An 18,429-nucleotide genomic window follows, 5' to 3' on the forward strand; every position below is an offset into this window, starting at 1 on the left:
TTAGCCTCAATTAACTCAGAGGACTTCATGTCTCTGGTCAAGAAGTAAGAAGGCATTTTTTCACCGTTAGAAAATATGAAGCTATGGGGGTGGTGGACAGGAATGGGGGGCAGTACCCAGCGGCGCCAGGGGCTGAGGCGCCGTTTTGGGCGGTCTGAATATTTGGACTTAGCAGCTGACAGGACGCCCTGTCCTTCCACAGCTGTTCCTGGGAGTCAAAGCACATCTTTGTTTGTGGGACTCTTAGCAACTGTTGCTTTTTTTGAAGGACAAGCATGAACCAGCTGTCACCACACAAGACGTAAAGCAGAAAATGTCGAGTCTTCAGCAGCAGGCTTGTAAAACAAGAAGAAAATCATTGTCTGGGCTCAGGGGTGCTTTCATTTCTTCTCACAACCTCCACCTCCTCATGAACCAGTGAGGCTTGCGTAATTCTCACTGAGCCCAGCTTTGCATCAGCAGAAAGAAGCTCAGAAGCAGACCCACCTTCTAAAGAGGCTCCCAATTAAATGCAGAGAGAAATGCAAACCCGACAAGCAAGGCTCACGTCAGAAACACAGGCCGCAGACAGCAGCTCCATGAGCCGGCATATGGACGGCCAATGTGCTACCCCAACCTCACCTATCCACAGTGATGTGATTATGAAGACAAGAAACTAGATCAAAAATTATCAACTTGGTGGGGTCCGGTGGCTCACACCTGTAATCCCAGCACTTTGAGATGCCGAGGAGGGAGCATTGCCTGAGGCCAGGAGTTCAAGACCAGCCTCGGCAACATAGCGAGACCCCATCTCTACAAAAAAAAATTAAAAATTAGCCAGGCATGGTGGTGCACACCTGTAGTTCCAGCTACTAGGGAGGCTGAGGCAGGAGGATCACTGGAGCCCATGAGGTGGGGGCTGCTGTGATTTATGACTGCACCACTGCGCTCCAGCCTGGGCAATACAGTGAAACCCTGTCTCAGAAAAAAAATCAAAATTAGCATCTTACACTGAAATATTCACAGACAAAATGATCTGATGGCCGAGGTTTGCTTCAAAATAGGTCAGGGTCGGGAGGAAGTGGGAGGGAAGAGAGATGACAGCAGCTTGAACATGACCTCGTGCTGCGGAAGCCAGCGGCTCACGAGAGTCACTCTTCTTTCATACACCTTTGAAGTTTTCCACAATAAAATGTTTTTTTGTTTTTTGGGCTTTTTTGAGATAGGGTCTTACTCTGTCACCCAGGCTGGAGTGCAGTGGTGCAATCTCAGCTCACTGCAACCTCCACCTCCCTGGTTCAAGTGATTCTCCTGCCTCAGCCTCCCGAGTAACTGGGACTACAGGCACCCACCACCATGCCAGGCTAATTTTTGTATTTTTAGTAGAGATGGGGTTTTGTCATGTTGGACAGGCTGGTCTCAAACTCCTGGCCTCAAGTGATCCACCTGCCTAGGCCTCCCAAAATGCTGGGATTATAGGCGTGAGCCACCATGCCTGGCCTACAATGTTTTAAAAAATATATTATCTTGCAGCCATTTGTAAGCTAAGAAAGAGTCACCAACATGGGTCTCATGACACCAGGCAAATAAAAACCTCACACACACAGCATAGACACTGCAGAGATGTGCAGGACAGCTCACAAACCATGAGGATGACACAATCCAAAGATGCTCGTCTCCATCAAAACCGCATCCCCACCCCCTGCACCCTCTTGTGCTTCTTTTTGGCACCTCTTACTGCCTCATCCTGCATTCTAACAATTTATTTCATTTACGCATTGTCTCTTCCATTAGAAAAAAGCTCAGTAAAGCCAGGTATGGTAGGGGGTGGTCTGTGTTGCGCATGCAGTATCTCCAACCCCTCGGGCAGGGTCTGGCCTGAGGAAGATGTTCACTAAACCTTTGTTGAATGACTGAGTGAGTGTAGCTTCCATCCTAGTGGAGCACCTCCAACCGCCACGTGTGATTCAGCCCACAGGCACCGAAGTGACCACGAAAGGGGGAGAGGAGGGCACCCACGTGGTGGCCGCACAAGCTGTCCTGAGCTGGAACATTCTGCGCACGCAGGCAGCTGTGGGGAAGGGAGCTGGGAGCCAATGGGGAGAGGATAAACAACAACACTGGGGAGGCAAGAAGACGACGGCTGCAAAAACCAGCCCAGGGAGGAAACCCCAGTTCGTGACCACGGACGCCTGCAGGACAGCAAGAGGCTGCTTCCTCCACAGCTCTGCACGTCTAGACGCACGGGCCTTGCGGGGGCTTTTGTTTTTGTTTTTGTTTTTGAGATGGAGTCTCGCTCTGTTGCCCAGGCTGCAGTGCAGTGGCGCGATCTCGGCTCACAGCAGTCTCCACCTCCCGGGCTTAAGCGACCTCCCACCTCAGCCTCTGGAGTAGCTGGGACCACAGGCTTGTGCTACTGTGCCGGGCCCAGATTCCCAGATTTTTATTACAATAAAAAAAATGTAATGTTAAGGAAGAGAACGGGGAGGAGGAGCTGCCCCCGGTCCTGTAGATCTCCCCAGTGAGCAGAAAATGTTTGAGCCCTTGAGGCACGAGGAGCCAGTGGCCTCGCTCCCTTTAGTGACAAAGGCTCTAGGCTCTCCCAGCAGGAGAGAGGTGAGGCTGCCTTGGGCTCTCCATCCCCTACTCGGAGCCAGTGGAGAAGCGACTCCTCTCCCCAGGACAGTTCCCTCCTGCAGAGAGGGGAGGAGCCCACAAGCCCATCCCAGCCTTCTCCCGGTTCCACGTTCTGGGTTCTGGTTCCACCCAGGCCTGGTGTCACCTCCCTGCTCAGTCTCCCCGCGGACATGGGCCCACCGAGTTCCCGTCTATCATAGCTCGATGGGGCCCAAGTCTGTCAGCCTGCTGCCTCTCGACACCTCCCCGGGTGCCACAGGCCCCGCCCCAACGGGTCCAAATACCTACTCTCCCCCCATGCCACAGGCCCCCCCCCATGCCACAGGCCCCCACCCCAACGGGTCCAAATACCTACTCTCCCCCCATGCCACAGGCCCCCACCCCAACGGGTCCAAATACCTACTCTCCCCCCATGCCACAGGCCCCCACCCCAACGTGTCCAAATACCTACTCTCCCCCCATGCCACAGGCCCCCACCCCAAAGGGTCCAAATAACTACTCTCCCCCACGCCTGAGCTCCCCTCCAGTCCCACGGGCACCCACAGCAGAGTCTGAGCAAGTGTCCTGCGACACCCTCCAAGCAATGCTGAGGCCTGGGCCCCAGCCTCCAAAGCTCCCCCCACCACCTGGGGCCCAGGCTCTCACCCTCGGAGGGGCCACAGCAGGGGCCTTCCAGAAGCATCACCCAGTTCATCACCCTCTTCCTTCCTAATATTTTCTGATGCTTTCAAACAGATTGAAACCCAGAAGAGATCTAAGAGTGTTCAATGAACAGACAGGACAGAGTCCTGAAAGAGGCCCAAGACACTCAGGAACTTAGTCCCCCCTCTTCTTTGCCTGGAAAATCCTGCCCACCCTTGTGGATGTGGCTGAAGGTTCACTGGGTCTGATGAACAAGGGCCCCTTCACCGTTAGAATCGGTCACTTCCTCAGTGGTCCAGCAGCAACTATCACACCCATGAGACAACCAGACAATAATCCACTTTTTATTTATGTGTGTTTATTTTTATTTATTTTTATTTTTGAGACAGGGTCTCGCCCTGTCACCCAGGCTGGAGAGAGCAGTGGTGCAATCACAGCTCACCGTAGCTTCAACCTCCCAGCCTCAAGCGATCCTCCCACCTCAGCTTCCTGAGTAACTGCATGCCACCATGCCCAGCTAATTTTTTAATTTTTATGAGGAGGGTAGAGACGGGGTCTTGCTATGCTGCCCAGGCTGGTCTCAAACTCCTGGGCTCAAGCAATCCCCCTGCCTCGGCCTCCCAAAGTGCTGGGATTACAGGCATAAGCCACCGTGCCCGGCCCATCCACTTTTAAAATACTGGTCCCTACCAGAAAAGAAAAGGCTCTCAGTTAGGAGGGGAGGGGACGGCTGTGTCCCAGGGTCCTGGCCCTACACAGACCGTGGTCAAACCAGGGTGCATGTGGTGGTCTGGGCAGCAGTGGTGGCCCGGAGCAGGTGGCCACAGCTCTCTGTGGAACTTGGGGACAATGTCACCTGGAACTTGGGGACAATGTTACCACGTGCCCTCAGGGCTGCTATCAGGACAGCGAGACAGCGCACTCACAGCTCTCAGCCACACACCTGACCCCAAGCAGAATTCAGGGAGCGTGAGTTACAACTGCATCCTGATTCGGAGTGGCTTCCTCATTCTGCAGGGAGCAGACAGGTAGGTGTGCAGGGCCTCGTCTCAAGAGGGCAGATCTTTCTCAAGGAAACCGTGTGACCTGGGCAAGCCCCCCGCTGTCTCTGAGCCTCAGGGTCCTCCCCCCGACAAGTGGGAACAGGGTCACCAAATTGCTTTGCATTACAAGGAGCCCCACAGGGCCAGGACCAGCTCGACGGTTACATTCCCCTCCAGGGAGGTCCCTCCCCACGCGACCTTCCCTTCCCCTGGCCTCTCTCCACGGACCCCCATCCCCAGCCAGCTGGTGAATTCCTCACACCCGCTGGCAGGCAACGGGGCTATTTTTAGTGACCAGGGCTCAAGAATGGAGCCGTGCCAGGACCCACGGCATCCGTCGGAGTGTGAAGCTGATGCATCCCTCCTTCTGGTTACTATGTGGTCCCCGACACAGCGCAGTGGCCAGCGCTGCACCAGGGCTTAGCCTCGGGCCTGCATGAACACAGCCTCTGCCCTGGCACCCTCCATCTGAAGGACAGCCCCACTCCCTGCCCGGGGCAGTGGGCCTTCCTACACCTTCTCTGGGCCTCGGGTCCCCATCCACATACTGGGTGCTGGAGGCAGAGGCAGCATCTCAGCCCCCAGGTCTGCAGGGCCTTGTCAGTGACAACAAAACATGAACTGGCTAGGGGTCAGGAGCTGTGGTACCAGAGACCACACACCACCAAATTCCACAAGTTTCAAAATATTACAGCAGCTGCGGGGTGTGGTGGTTCACGCCTGCAATCCCAACACTTTGGGAGGCTGAGGCCGGAGGATCACTTGAGCCCAGGAGGCTCAAGTCCAGCCTGGGCAACATAGTGAGACTCCATCCCTACAAAAACTAAAAAAAAAAATAGCTGGGTGTGGTGGTGCACACCTGTGGCCCCAGCTACTCGGGAGGCTGAGGCAGGAGGATCACTTGAGTCCAGAAAGTCAAGGCTGCAGTGAGCCAAGATCGTGCCACTACACTCCAGCCTGAGCAACAGTGCAAGACTCTGTCTCAAAAAAACAAAAACAAAAATCTTAGGGCACCAAACAGCCAGGACCACAGGCAAGATCCACGCAGGCCACGATCACCCAGGGGAAGTGGTAAGAAAGACCTGAGGTTCATCTCTCCACTCACAAATCAGACAAAGCAAGAGGGTTTGTTGTCACTGTGGTATTAGATAGCGCCAGCCCTGGAGACCCTTTGAAACAGGCTCCACGGAGAGCTGCAATTGCCCTGCAGCTCCAGGCCCAGGCCACAGGACTTGTGATTAACTGGAAAATGCTAGGCATATGGAAAATGACTATTCTCTTAAAAAGGTTGTTGCAGCCGAGCGCGGTGGCTCACGCTTGTAATCCCAGCACTTTGGGAGGCCAAGGCGGGCGGATCACGAGGTCAGGAGATCGAGACCACAGTGAAACCCCGTCTCTACTAAAAATACAAAAAATTAGCTGGGCGTGGTGGCGGGCATCTGTAGTCCCTGCTACTGGGGAGGCTGAGGCCGGAGAATGGTGTGAACATGGGAGGAGGAGCTTGCAGTGAGCCGAGATCGCGCCACTGCACTCCAGCCTGGGCGACAGAGCGAGACTCCGTCTCAAGAAAAAAAAAAAAAAAAAAAAAGGTTGTTGCCTTTTCCTGGCAGGTTAATGAGCTGTGTGTGCATTCACAGTGGGCAAGTCGGCCCCAAGCAGCCACATCCCAGCCAGGTCAAAGTCCCAGCTTCTACTCCGAGCTGGGTGGCCTGAGGCAGCCTGCTTAACCTCTCTCTGCCTCCCCTGCCAAACGGCAGCCTCCGGGTCCACGGGGGAGCTCTAGAAAGATGACACGCCTGAGGCCCATGGCCCAGGGACTGGCCGTTGCACGCATCATCTGATGCAAGCTTCAAATCCCAGGCTTCAGCCTCTGTTGAATTCAGCTTCTAAAGCCTCCTGGGCTCACGTGGCCCCTGATTTGCTAACCTCAAGGTCTCCTCTGCCTAGATCCAGCCAGGCTTTCTGCAAATGGAAATCAAATTCTTTGCATGTTCAAGCCATTAAGCATCTCCTCGGATGAGGCCCTGCATTTTTCAAAATGCTAATTTTGTTTTTTTAATGTTGCCCGAAAGGGAAGCAGAAAGTCCCAAAGCCCAGGCCAGAATGGGGAGAGGGGGCCGCAAGGGCTCAGAGAAGCCAGGAGACAGCTCCCTTCAGCTGTCCGTGAATTTGGCAGAAGGGCTTGTTTTTCCCATCACCTGAGGATCCGAGCCAATTTGTGGAAAAACAGACTGCAGAGATACGCGGGTGGGAGGAAGAGAAACAGCGACAGATAACAGAGACAGCTGCGCAGGCCAGCGGTGCTACTCAAGCCAGAGGCCTGTTTTAATTAAAGCAGCAGAGAGCTGCTGCCAAGAAGGCCGCCTCAAGGGTGAGGTGCCCTCGCCCGTGCCCGTCTGGCAGCTCCAGTAATGAGGTCCCCGCCAGAGGCTCAACGCACAACACAAACACACACGGTGCCGCCCAATTATCACGTTCTTGGCTCCCAGGAGCTCAGCTATGCTCCCCCGACAGGCGCCCTAATCAGGGAAAGCCGGGAAGGGACCAGGATAGAACCCAAGAGGCTCCACCTCGCTCCCCAAGGCCCGGGACACACCCTCCAGGGACAGCCTTCATGGTCCTGGCACATCAGAGGGCTCTGGCGCACGCGGGGCTGCTTCCTGAGGCTGCTGAGGTCCCTGGCCGAGGCGTAACTGCCCGGGCACCCCAGGTAGGATGCAGAGTCTGCTCCGCTCCAATAGCTGACACCAGGTGAGGAGGCTGCACCTACCACCACCCTGGGGCCTGCCCTGGGAGCTACTCAGCTCTGCAGAGGGGCTGTGCAGGTGCCGTCCCAGGGGATAAGGACACCCCACTCCAGCCCCAGTTGATGCAGGTGCCGTCCCAGGGGATAAGGACACTCCACTCCAGCCCCAGTTGATGCAGGTGCCGTCCCAGGGGATAAGGACACTCCACTCCAGCCCCAGCTGGACAACTGCTGTGTGGGTCAGTGCAACAGGCCAAGGCCCCCTCTCACTGGGTCTCAGAGCTCTGTTCGGTACAGTGAGGTGGGGACAAGGTGGCCTCCTAGGGATCTTCCTGCTGACTGTGGGTGCTGGGAGGCCCAGAGCGGCCTATTCACCAACTCAGGCCCAGGGTGGAGCAGAGAATGACTCAAGGCTACACCAGCCTCTTTCTTAGACCCAGTACTGAGTGGGGCCTGACTGCGGGTCTGTCTGGATAGCCGGGCCAGCCTCCAAGAGGCAAGGCACCATCCAGAAGAAGTACCTTAATGGACTCCACTGCCACACAGCCAAAGGGCCACAGAAAGACAGTGATGACAATGACCACAACAGTGATGATGATGGTGGTGATGATGATGATGAAGGTGAAGATGATGGTGAGGGTGAAGATGAAGATGAAGATATGGTGATGAAGATAATGGTGATGAAGATGATGGTGATGGTGATGATGGTGAAGATGGTGATGATGGTGATGGGGATGGTGACTATGGTGATGATGACTACGATGCTGATGGTGGTGGTGGTGATGATGATGATGGTAGTTAATGATGGGAATGGTGATTATGACGGTGGTGGTGATGAAGGTGATGATGGTGATGGTGGTGATGGGGATGGTGACTATGGTGATGATGACTATGATGGTGATGATGGATGGTGGTGGGGATGGTGAAGAGAATGGTGATGATGGTTATTGTGATGATGGAGGTGGTGGTGATGGTGATGATGATGATGGCGATGGTGATGGTGATGATGGTGGTGGTGATGGTGACGATGATGATGGTGGTGGTGGTGATATGATTATGGGGATGGTGAAGGGGATGCCGATTAGAATTGTGATGGTGGTTATGATGATGATGGCGATGGTGGTGATGGGGATGGTGGTGGTGATAGTGATGATGACAGTGATGATGGTGATGGTGGGGATGGTGATGATAGTAATGGTGATGACTATGATGGTGATGATAATGATGGTGGTGATAACAGTACACACATAGATATTCCTGCTTTATATTCTCACAACAACCTCAAAGTAGGTTTTATTATCCTCATTTGACACCTGAGGAAACTGAGGCTCAGAGAATGTTATTACTTATAAATGACATCCACAACTCCCTCCTTCCAAAAGATGTTTTAAACACACCTTAAATTCTGTGGTATCTGAGTGAGATTGTGTGTGCATGACTGTGTGCACAGGCATGCCTGGGAATAAGACCACTCCAGCCCAACACCTGTGTGATGGGAACTCCTGGTCCTGTCTCACCCCTGAGCCATCTCCCTGCAGCTGCAGTTCACCACAGGACACTATGGACCCCGCACACTGCCAATGCCTAAATCACCCATTCTCAATCTTCCTTCCCCACACTGGCAGGGTAGGGGCAGATGCAGGTGATGTGTCCTCACAGGGGAGGGAGCACAGGCTTAGGTGCCCAAGAACTCGAGCTCAAACCCTAGCTCTGCTCCTGAGGAGCTGTGGGGCCTTGGACAAGGACAGGGAAGGAAATTGAGGCTGCGAGGTTGACACTATGCCTCTCACAGGATCCTGTGCAAAGGCCCAGGGAAACCCTTCGATCAAGGCCAACTAGCAATACCACCATCCTAGAAGGAGAGGCAGGCGGTCTAGGGGAGTTTCAGCCTCCCTCACAACCATGTTGCACTATCTTCCTTTAAATCAAAGGTCTTAAACATAATTTCTACCCTTCTCCAAGCTTACGTATCTCTTGCACCTTACGGATCTCCTGCACTGTTGCCGATTGACAAGAGCAAAGTCACACAGCCTGTGACGATGGGGATATCTGTCTTGAACCTGAACTTGGATAGAGGGGTCATTAGGCCAGCAGGTGTGCACACCCTGCAGGTGGATTTATCTGCAAAGGATTCTCTGCCACACTCCTCCTAAGCGGGGAAGCAGAGAGAAGAAGAGCAGGCAGCCTCAAAGTCAGGGGTGTGCCAGACGCCCTGTAAACTTGGAAGGAATTTTGCTTTACTCGCCAAACCACAACTGAGCAGAGGCAAAGCTATGAAGCTCAGCTTCTAGTAAACTGGAAAAAGCAAAGTATCTGGATGCTGCACAGGGGAGACATCACGTGAAAGGTCCAGCCAGAGACAATCCCTCCCCTGCCCACTCCCTCTGGAACCAGTTTCCTGAGCCATCAGCCTGTTTCTTTAGAGACCGTGGCCAGAAAAAGGAGCCCACTGGGGCTTCGATATGGAAAGTGAGTTTTCCTGTGTGCAAAACAAAAGAGCTGAAACCGACACACACGCCCTGTGCAAAAGCTTCCTTTTCAAGCCAGCCTTACAAAGAGGAGTTTTTAAGCCAACCAGCTGCTTCCTCTGTTTCTTGTCCGCCTAGCTCTCGGATCCAGAGGGGTCAGAGATGGAGGGCGCATGTGGTTCTCATTCTCAGGGCCAAGGGCACAGGACCCAGCACTGGACACAAACAGCTGAGATGGCCCAGAGATATCATTTGACTCAGCTCACACTCAGGGTCCAGGCTGGCCCTAAAATAAGAGCTTTACTGAACCTACCTAGAGCCTGGGAGCTGGGGAGGAGCCCAGAAAGGATCTGGGGAGTTTAGCTGAAACACAGTTGCCACCAAGGGGGACAGAAAGGAATGGGAGGCTCTGAGTTCAGTCAGGCTGGAAGGGAAGCAGAATCTGTGGTTCCTCAAAAAGCTAAACATGGAACTACCATATGACCCGGCAATTCCATCCATCAGCATCTGCCCAGGAGACTCAAACAGACACCTGCACACCCATGTTCACAGCAGCACTAATCACAATAACCAAAAGGTGGAAACAACCCAAGTGTCTATCAGCAGACAAATGGATACACAAATGGGGTGTGGCTGTGGAGTGGACTATTACTTGGCCCTGAAAAAGGAAGAAAGCATTGACACATGCTATGCTGTGGATGCACCTTGAAAACACTGTGCTCAGTGAAAGAGCCCATCACAAAAGGTCATACATCATGGTTCATTTAAGTCCTATAATGACTTATATGAAATATTTAGAATAGGCAAGCGCATAGAAAGAGAAAGCAGATTGGGGTTATCAGGGGCCCAGTAGGGGGTGACAGGACTGACTGCTGAATAAGTGTGGGGCTTCTATTTGGAACAATGAAAATTTTGGTAAAATTTTCATCACCAAAGAGTGGTGATAGCAGCACACCATTGTGAATGTAACTAATGCCACTGAATTAAACACTTAAAAATGGCTAAAATGGGCTGGGTGCAGCAGCTCACGCCTGCAATCCCAGCACTTTGGGAGGCTGAGGTGGGTGGATCACCTGAGGTCAGTTCAAGACCAGTCTGGCCAACATGGTGAAACCCCATCTCTACTAAAAATACAAAAATTAGCCAGGTGTGGTGGCACATGCCTGTAATCTCAGCTACTCGGGAGGCTGAGGCAGGAGAATGGCTTGAACCCAGGAGACGGAGGTTGCAGTGAGCCCAGATAGCACCACTGCACTCCAGCCTGGGTGACAGAGTGAGACTCCATCTCAAAAAAAAAGAAAAAGTTAAAATGGCAAACTTTATGTGATATATATTTGCCACAATGAAAACAAGAGCAAGAGAGAAGGCTGGTGGGCAGGTCTACGTGCCTTTTTTTTTTTTGAGACAGAGTCTTGCTCTGTCACCCAGGCTGGAATGCAGTGGCGCGATCTCGGCTCACTGCAATCTCCACCACCCGAGTTCAAGCAATTCTCCTGCCTGTCTCCTGAGTAGGTGGGATTACAGGCATGTGCTACTGTGCTCGGCCTAATTTTTGTATTTTTAGTAGAGATGGGGATTCACCATGTTGGCCAGGCTGGTCTTGAACTCCTGGCCTCAAGTGATCTGCCAACCTCAGCCTCCCAAAGTGTTGGGATTACAGGCGTGAGCCACCACACCCGGTCTTGTTGAACCAATTTTGAATTCAGGTGCAAAGCTGTGCTCCACCCACCGCACTGTTCCCACATGTGGGAATATTTGAGCCAGAAAAAGAAAATGTTGGACGGCCATCATTACCGTTGCTATAAATAAAAATAATAGCCGGGTGTGATGGCTCATGCCTATAATCCCAGCACTTTGGGAGGCCGAGGCAGGAGGATCACTTGAGGTCAGGAGTTCGAGACCAGCCTGGCCAACATGGGGAAACCCCATCTCTACTAAAAATACAAAAATTAGCTGGATATGGTGGTGAGTTCCTGTAATCCCAGCTACTGGGGAGGCTGAGGCAGGAGAATCGCTTGAACTCGGGAAGTGGAGGTTGCAGTGAGCTGAGATCGCACCACTGCACTCCAGCAAGGGTGACAGAGTGAGACTCCGTCTCAAAATACTACTACTACTACTACTACTACTACTACTACTACTACTACTACTAATACTAATAATAATAATAATGTGCCCACCCAGACCAGAGTCCTGGTCCTGCAGCCCATTCCTGGAAGAGCTGAATGCAGACCAGCCGCCTGCCAGGCCCAATCTGGAAACTGAGGCCCAGAACGCAGACATAAATCTTGTAAGCACAGCAACCGACGTTTAGGGTGGCTGCCCAAATCACGACCACCCTGCCTTGGAACTCCCTCCCCACCATTCAAGGGTGTCATGGGTCTGTGATCTGTCTCCTGTTTCCTGCCTACAGATGATGGGACCAGGACTTGCTACCCATAGTTATGCGAGGTGAGCATGGCTGAAGCCCAGCTGTGTGTCCACAGTGCTTTGTCTACCCAGAGCACCCCCTTCCAGTCAGTACAAAAGAGCGGTTTGCAGGGCCACATGGGACCCCGGCATCATCAGTCACCATCCTTTCCTGAGGACTGAAGCTGCATTAGGAATGAAGAGCTTGGCCGGGCACAGTAGCTTACACCTGTAACCTCGACACTTTGAGAGGCTAAGGGAGGAGGATCGCTTGAGGACAGGAGTTCGAGACCAGCCTGAGCAACATGGCAAAACCTTGTCTCTACAAAACATTTTAAGGCTGGGCGCGGTGGCTCATACCTGTAATCCCAGCACTTTGGGAGGCCAAGGCAGGCGGATCACTTGAGGTCAGGAGTTCGAGACCAGCCCGGCCAACATGGTGAAACCCCATCTCTCCTAAATATACAAAAATTAGCTGGGCATGTTGGCACACGCCTGTAATCCCAGCTACTTGGAAGGCTGAGGCAGGGGAATCGCTTGAACCCGGGAGGCGGATGTTGCAGTGAGCCAAGATTGCACCATTGCACTCCAGCCTGGGCAACAAGAGTGAAACCCCATCTCAAAAAAAGAAAAAATATATTTTTTTTAATTACCCAGGCATGGTGGTGCACACCTGCAGTCCCAGCTATTCAGGAAGTCGAGGTAGGAGAATCACTTGAGCACAGATTGAGGCTGCAGTGAGCTATGATGGTGCCACTGCACTCCAGCCTGGGTGAGAGAGTATGGCCTTGTCTTAAAAAAAAAAAAAAAAAAAAAAACACAGAATGGACAGCTGGTCTGTGTGGCCAGCAGCTGTGGACCAGGGACCTCCTGCCTCAGGGCTGAGTCTGTCTGCAAAGAGGGAGCTGCAGAGGCTCCAGCAAGGTGAAGCTGGGACCAGAAAGGGCTGTCTCTTCCTCAGGGTTCCTTCCTGATCTTCCAAACTGAATTTTTAACTGGGTGAACGCAATATCCATTCAAAAACGACATTTCAATTGCATTGTAAATTGATGTTTAAATTTAAGTTAAAATAAACTCAAGTTAAAATAGTCTTCAGCTCGGCCAGGCGCAGTGGCTCACACCTGTAATCCCAGCACTTTGGGAGGCCAAGGAGGGTGGATCACAAGGTCAGGAGATCGAGACCATCCTGGCTAACACAGTGAAACCCCATCTCTACTAAAAATACAAAAAATTAGCTGGGTGTGGTGGCGGGCACCTGTAGTCCCAGCTACTCGGGAGGCTGAGGCAGGAGAATGGCGTGAACCCGAGAGGCAGAGCTTGCAGTGAGCCGAGATCGCGCCACTGCACTCCAGCCTGAGTGACAGAGCGAGACTCCATCTCAAAAAAAAAAAAAAAAATAGTCTTCAGCTCTTCAGTATCTGGCTCCTCCTGGTGACCAGGTTCACCACTGCCAGGCAGACACCTCTGTGCATGTATCCCAGGGCCGCTGTGAGCAAGTACAGCAGGTCCTGAAACAACAGAAATGTATCGTCTCTGCAGTTCTGGGGCCAGAAGTCCAGATCCAGGATCAGCAGGTGGAAATCAAGGTGCTACAGGGCCACACCCTCCAGAAGCCCCAGGCAGGCCTTACTCTCTCACCCTCCTTACCTCTTCAGGTGGCTGCAGCCCTCCTCGGTCTGTGCCACATCTCACCAACTCCTGCCTTGTGGTCACATGGCCTCTTCCCCTTGTGTGTGTGGAATCTCCTCCTGCCTCCCCTTAGAAGGCACATGGATGGCATCACGGCCCTCCTGGGAAACCCAGGGCCACCCACCCACCTCGAGCATCACTTCATCACATCTGCAAAGTCCCTCTCTGCCACTCAAGATGACACATCCAGGTCCCAGAGACTAGGTCGTGGGTATCCTGGGGGGCCTGGACACCTCCCAGGATGGAGTAGCCATGCCCAGCTACTCCAGCCACACCCAGCTACTCCAACCATGTCCAGGCTAATCCTGAATTCCAGCCACACCCAGCTACTCTAATCACATCTAGCTACTCTAGTCATGCCCAGCTACTCCATCCATGCTTAGATACTCCAGCCATGCCCAGCTATTCCAGCCACACCCAGCTACTCTAGACACATCTAATTACTCCAGTCATGCCCAGCTACTCCATGTATACCTAGCTACTCTAGCCACACCCAGATATTTCAGCCATGTCCAGCTACTCCAGCCAAACCCAGCTATTCCAGCCACACCCAGCTACTCTGGCCACATCTAGCTACTCCATCCATGCCTAGCTACTCTAGCCACACCCAGCTACTCCAGCAACACCCAGCTATTCCAGCCACACCCAGCTACTCTAGCCACATCTAGCCATTCATCATGCCCAGCTAACTCTATCCACGCCTACCTACTCCAGCCACACCCAGATACTCTAGCCACACACAGCTATCCCAGCCATGCTCAGCTACTGTAACCACTACTCAACCACAGAAGCAACAGGTGTTCCTGCTTGAGGTAACTGGGCACCCTGGACCCAAAGTATCCAGCCTGAACCAGCCACATGCTCTGGACAAGATAGGGTATTTCAGCATGATGTGAGTGGCTGGGAGCCAAGGCCCTTGAAGGCCACTCCTCTGCATAGCCCCTGCCACCCTTTCTGAGTGAGATTCCAGCAAAATGTATCAAAAGCCCGTTAAAAACACGCACACCAACACCCATCAGGATCTTAACAGGCCAATCTCTGACCCAGCAACCCGAATACCAGGAGTCTCCTGCCTAACCACAGCGTTACTACTCACAGAAACATCGTAGCGCGGAGAAATTAGAAGCCTCCCACGTGACCTTGGCAAAGGCAGCAGTTAATAAACTCTGATTCATTCTTACAATGGAACACTGTGCAGATACGCACAACAATTAGATTTGTACTTATATGGAAGGACTTCTTAGACCCATCACCCCATCGCCAGCAAGGAGCAGAGCAGAGAACAACATGTCTAGTGTGTTCCCAGGGTCCCCACCTGCGCTCACGGGCACACACCTGCAAACACACAGGGTGGCTGGAGCCCCCACCAGACCACCACACGGTCGCCCTCCAGGAGGGGGAGAAAAAGACACTTTCTCTTTGTATTTTATACATACGGAGATCATTTAGATTTTATATAGGACTGGTATCAAAATGTGCTCAGTTAATCTAATAAAGAATTATAATTTGTCAAAAATTGTTTTAAAAGAGAGAATTTTCAATGTTACACACCCTTTGATCACATCAAGGAATGTATCTCAAAGAAAGAAACGAACAAGTACTCCAAGATGAAAACACAAGGATGACCACCAGATGTTCATAAAATTAAAAATGCAGGCCGGGCACAGTGGCTCACGCCTGTAATCCCAGCACTTTGGGAGGCTGAGGCAGGTGGATCACGAGGTCAGGAGTTTGAGACCAGCCTGGCCAACATGGCAAAACCCCATCTCTACTAAAAATGCAAAAATTAGCCGGGCGTGGTGGCGGGCACCTGTTGTCCCAGATACTCAGGAGGCTGAGGCAGGAGAATTGCTTGAACCCGGGAGGCGGAGGTTGAAGTGAGCCAAGATCATTACCACTGCAGTCCAGCCTGGGCAACAGAGCAAGACTCTGTCTAAAATAATAATAATAATAGAGATTTTAAAAACGCAAACAGCCGCAGTAGGAAAACAGCTAATTCACATAGAATTGACAGCACAGACCACTGCAGCGCGCTTACTGGCACGGAAAGGCGTTGAGGACGCCCTGAGTGTGAGAAAACAGTGTAAAATGAGACGCTGTTACAGACGGGATCTGTGCACAAGGTCAATCCTTAACGCCTGCCCCCCAAATATCCCCAAGGATTATCTCTAGGCATCAGATGGAGACATTTTTGCTTTCAATCTTTTCAAAATTTTCCGATTTTTCCAATTATGTCTATGATCAACATCCCCACACATGGCGTCCAAGCCCCATCACACTCGGCCCTCTCTCTGAATAACCCTGACCTCCTCTGTCCCCTCACTGAGACCCTGCAGACCTCATCTGCTGTCACCTCCTGCCTCCGGCCTCCGAGCTCCCGGCACGGGCAGGAGCCGCGGGAAAGGTACATCCCGGCCCCATCTCCCTGACGAGGCGGTGAGCCTAGCAATGGCAAGGCATGTCCATGCATGCGGAAGAGGCCGGAACACGAAGCCCACGGTAATCATACCACCCGTGCCTTCCTAGGTATAGCGCGTGGGGGAACCGCGGATCCAGACCCGGTATTTGAGGAAGGCAGCTGGGCCTTCCCAGAGCAGGGACTCAGCTCGGCAGCAGGGCAGGTGCACGCAGCATAGTATTTCAGGAAGCCACCCCTGCCTGGCGAGCCCACGTTTCCAGAGAGCTGTGACACGCTTCCCCTGGCGCCGAGCGTTCCGTGTTCCACAGCCCGTGAGTCAGAGAAATGGCAAAGCCTCCCTGGATGCTGCAGAGGGCGGTGGCGATTCCCGGGCAAGCAATGGGGCCTGCCCACCTCCCACAGGGCGAGGAGGGTGGTGGTGATTCCTGGGCGAGCAACGGGGCCTGCCCACCTCCTGGAGGCCGAGGAGGGCAGCGGTGATTCCTGGGTGAGCAACGGGGCCTGCCCACCTCTTGAGGCCGGGGAGGGCGGCGGTGATGCCGGGGCGGGGGACGAGTCTGCCTACCTCCTCTCGTTGTCATCCAGATGAGCGAAGAGCACATTCTTGGAGATGGCCTTGGCCAGCGCAGCCATGGTCTTGTAGTCCTTGGGAATCACCTGAAGCGGAACCAAAACATCACCGCGTGAGCCGCCCTGGCCTGATGCTGTGACACGGCCTGAACTCTCCCTATTGCACCCTCAGCTTGCTGTTATCAGGCAATGGTACAAATATGCAATTTGAAGTTTAATGTGTATTTCACCACTTTTGTTTTTTTTTTAAACAGAGTCTTGATCACAGCTCACTGCAGCCTCAACCTCCTGGGCTCAGGTGCTCCTCCCGCTTCAGCCTCCCAAGTAGCTGGGACCACAGGTATGCACCACCACACTTGGCTAAATTTTTTATTTTTAGTGGAGATGAGGTCTCACTATGTTGCCCAGGCTGGTCTCAAACATCTGAGCTCAAGCAATCCTCCCACCTCAGCCTCTCAAAGTGCTGGGATTACAGGTGTGAGCCACCACACCCAGCCTCTTATTACCTTTGAAATGCAGTCACGTGTCACGTAATGATGGGGAAGCGTTCTGAGAAATTCATCATGAGGCAATTTCATCATCATGCAAACATCACAGAGCAACAGACACAAGCCTAGCTGGTACAGCCTAACTATGCACTGAGGTTATAACATGATAGAGCCTATCGCTCTAGGCTACAAATCCGTACAGCATGTGGCCATCCTCAACACTGCAGGCAGCTGTAACACAACGCTAGGCGTATCTAAACATATCTACACAGGCCGGGCACGGTGGCTCACACCTGTAATCTCAGCACTTTGGGAGGCCGAGGCAGGCGGATCACCTGAGGTCAAGAGTTCGAGACCAGCCTGCCCAACATGGTGAAACCCTGTCTCTACTAAAAATACAAAAATTCGCTGGGCATGGTGGTGGGCACCTGTAATCTCAGCCACTCAGGAGGCTGAGGCAGGAGAATCACCTGAACCCAGGAGGTAGAGGTTGCCATGAGGCAAGATTGTGCCACTGCACTTCAGCCTGACTGACAGAGCGAGAATTCGTCTCAAAAAAATAAATAAACAAATAAACGTATCTACACAGAGAAAAGATACAGTAAAAAATATGGTATCATAATCTTACGGGACCATGTATATGCAATCTGTCAACAACCAAAACACAGTCATGCAGTGCATGCCTGTATGCAGTATGCTGTTACTGGCTGCAGTCACCCCACCATGCAAAGATCTCAAAACCCATTCCTCCTGTCTGTCTGTCTGTCTGTCTGAAACTCTGCACCCTTTGATCAATAATTCCCCACTCCCTCTCTGGATGAATGAGAAGCACTATGAACATCTCAGATACCAGGATATCCCCCCTTAAAATAAAACCGTGCAGGAAGGTCATTTAGGCCACAATGAGAGCTGCTGTGGTGCTTGGGCTACCTGGGAAGTCCCTGTCTGTCCAGGTGCAACTGCGGACCACACAGGCTTAGGCGTGCTGTATTTAACACAGAGAGCCCCTGTGTAGACGTCTTTGAGAGACAGCAATGAAAGCTCCTAAAAAGCCACTCTAGTTCTAACAGACTTTTAAAAATGTAAGTGTTGGCTGGGCCCGAGCGTGGTGGCTCATACCTGTAATCCCAGCACTTTGGGAGGCTGAGGTGGGTGGATCACCTGAGGTCAGAAGTTCAAGACCTGCCTGGCCAACATGGTGAAACCCCATCTCTACTAAAAATACAAAAAATTAGCCGGGCATGATGACAGGCACCTGTAATCCCAGCCAGTCAGGAGGCTGAGACAGGAGAATCACATGAACCTGGGAGGCAGAGGTTGTGGTGAGCTGAGATCATGCCAT

General features: G+C 52.6%; 1 protein-coding gene across 6 annotated transcripts in view; it reads right to left on the bottom strand.

Moving 5' to 3' along the window:
• PRKAR1B (protein kinase cAMP-dependent type I regulatory subunit beta) overlaps positions 1 to 18,429 on the bottom strand; it is a 171,458-nt gene that overhangs the window by 101,249 nt on the left and 51,780 nt on the right. For all 6 annotated transcript variants that reach the window (XM_032145957.2, XM_058434435.1, XM_032145956.2 and 3 more), the window contains one exon: positions 16,595 to 16,686. In XM_032145957.2, the coding sequence (XP_032001848.1) occupies positions 16,595 to 16,686 (92 nt within the window). The remainder of the gene's footprint in view (positions 1 to 16,594; positions 16,687 to 18,429) is intronic.

The sequence above is a fragment of the Hylobates moloch genome, unplaced genomic scaffold (genome assembly GCF_009828535.3).
Source record: "Hylobates moloch isolate HMO894 unplaced genomic scaffold, HMol_V3 SCAFFOLD_24, whole genome shotgun sequence".
Classification (NCBI taxonomy): Eukaryota; Metazoa; Chordata; class Mammalia; order Primates; family Hylobatidae; genus Hylobates; species Hylobates moloch.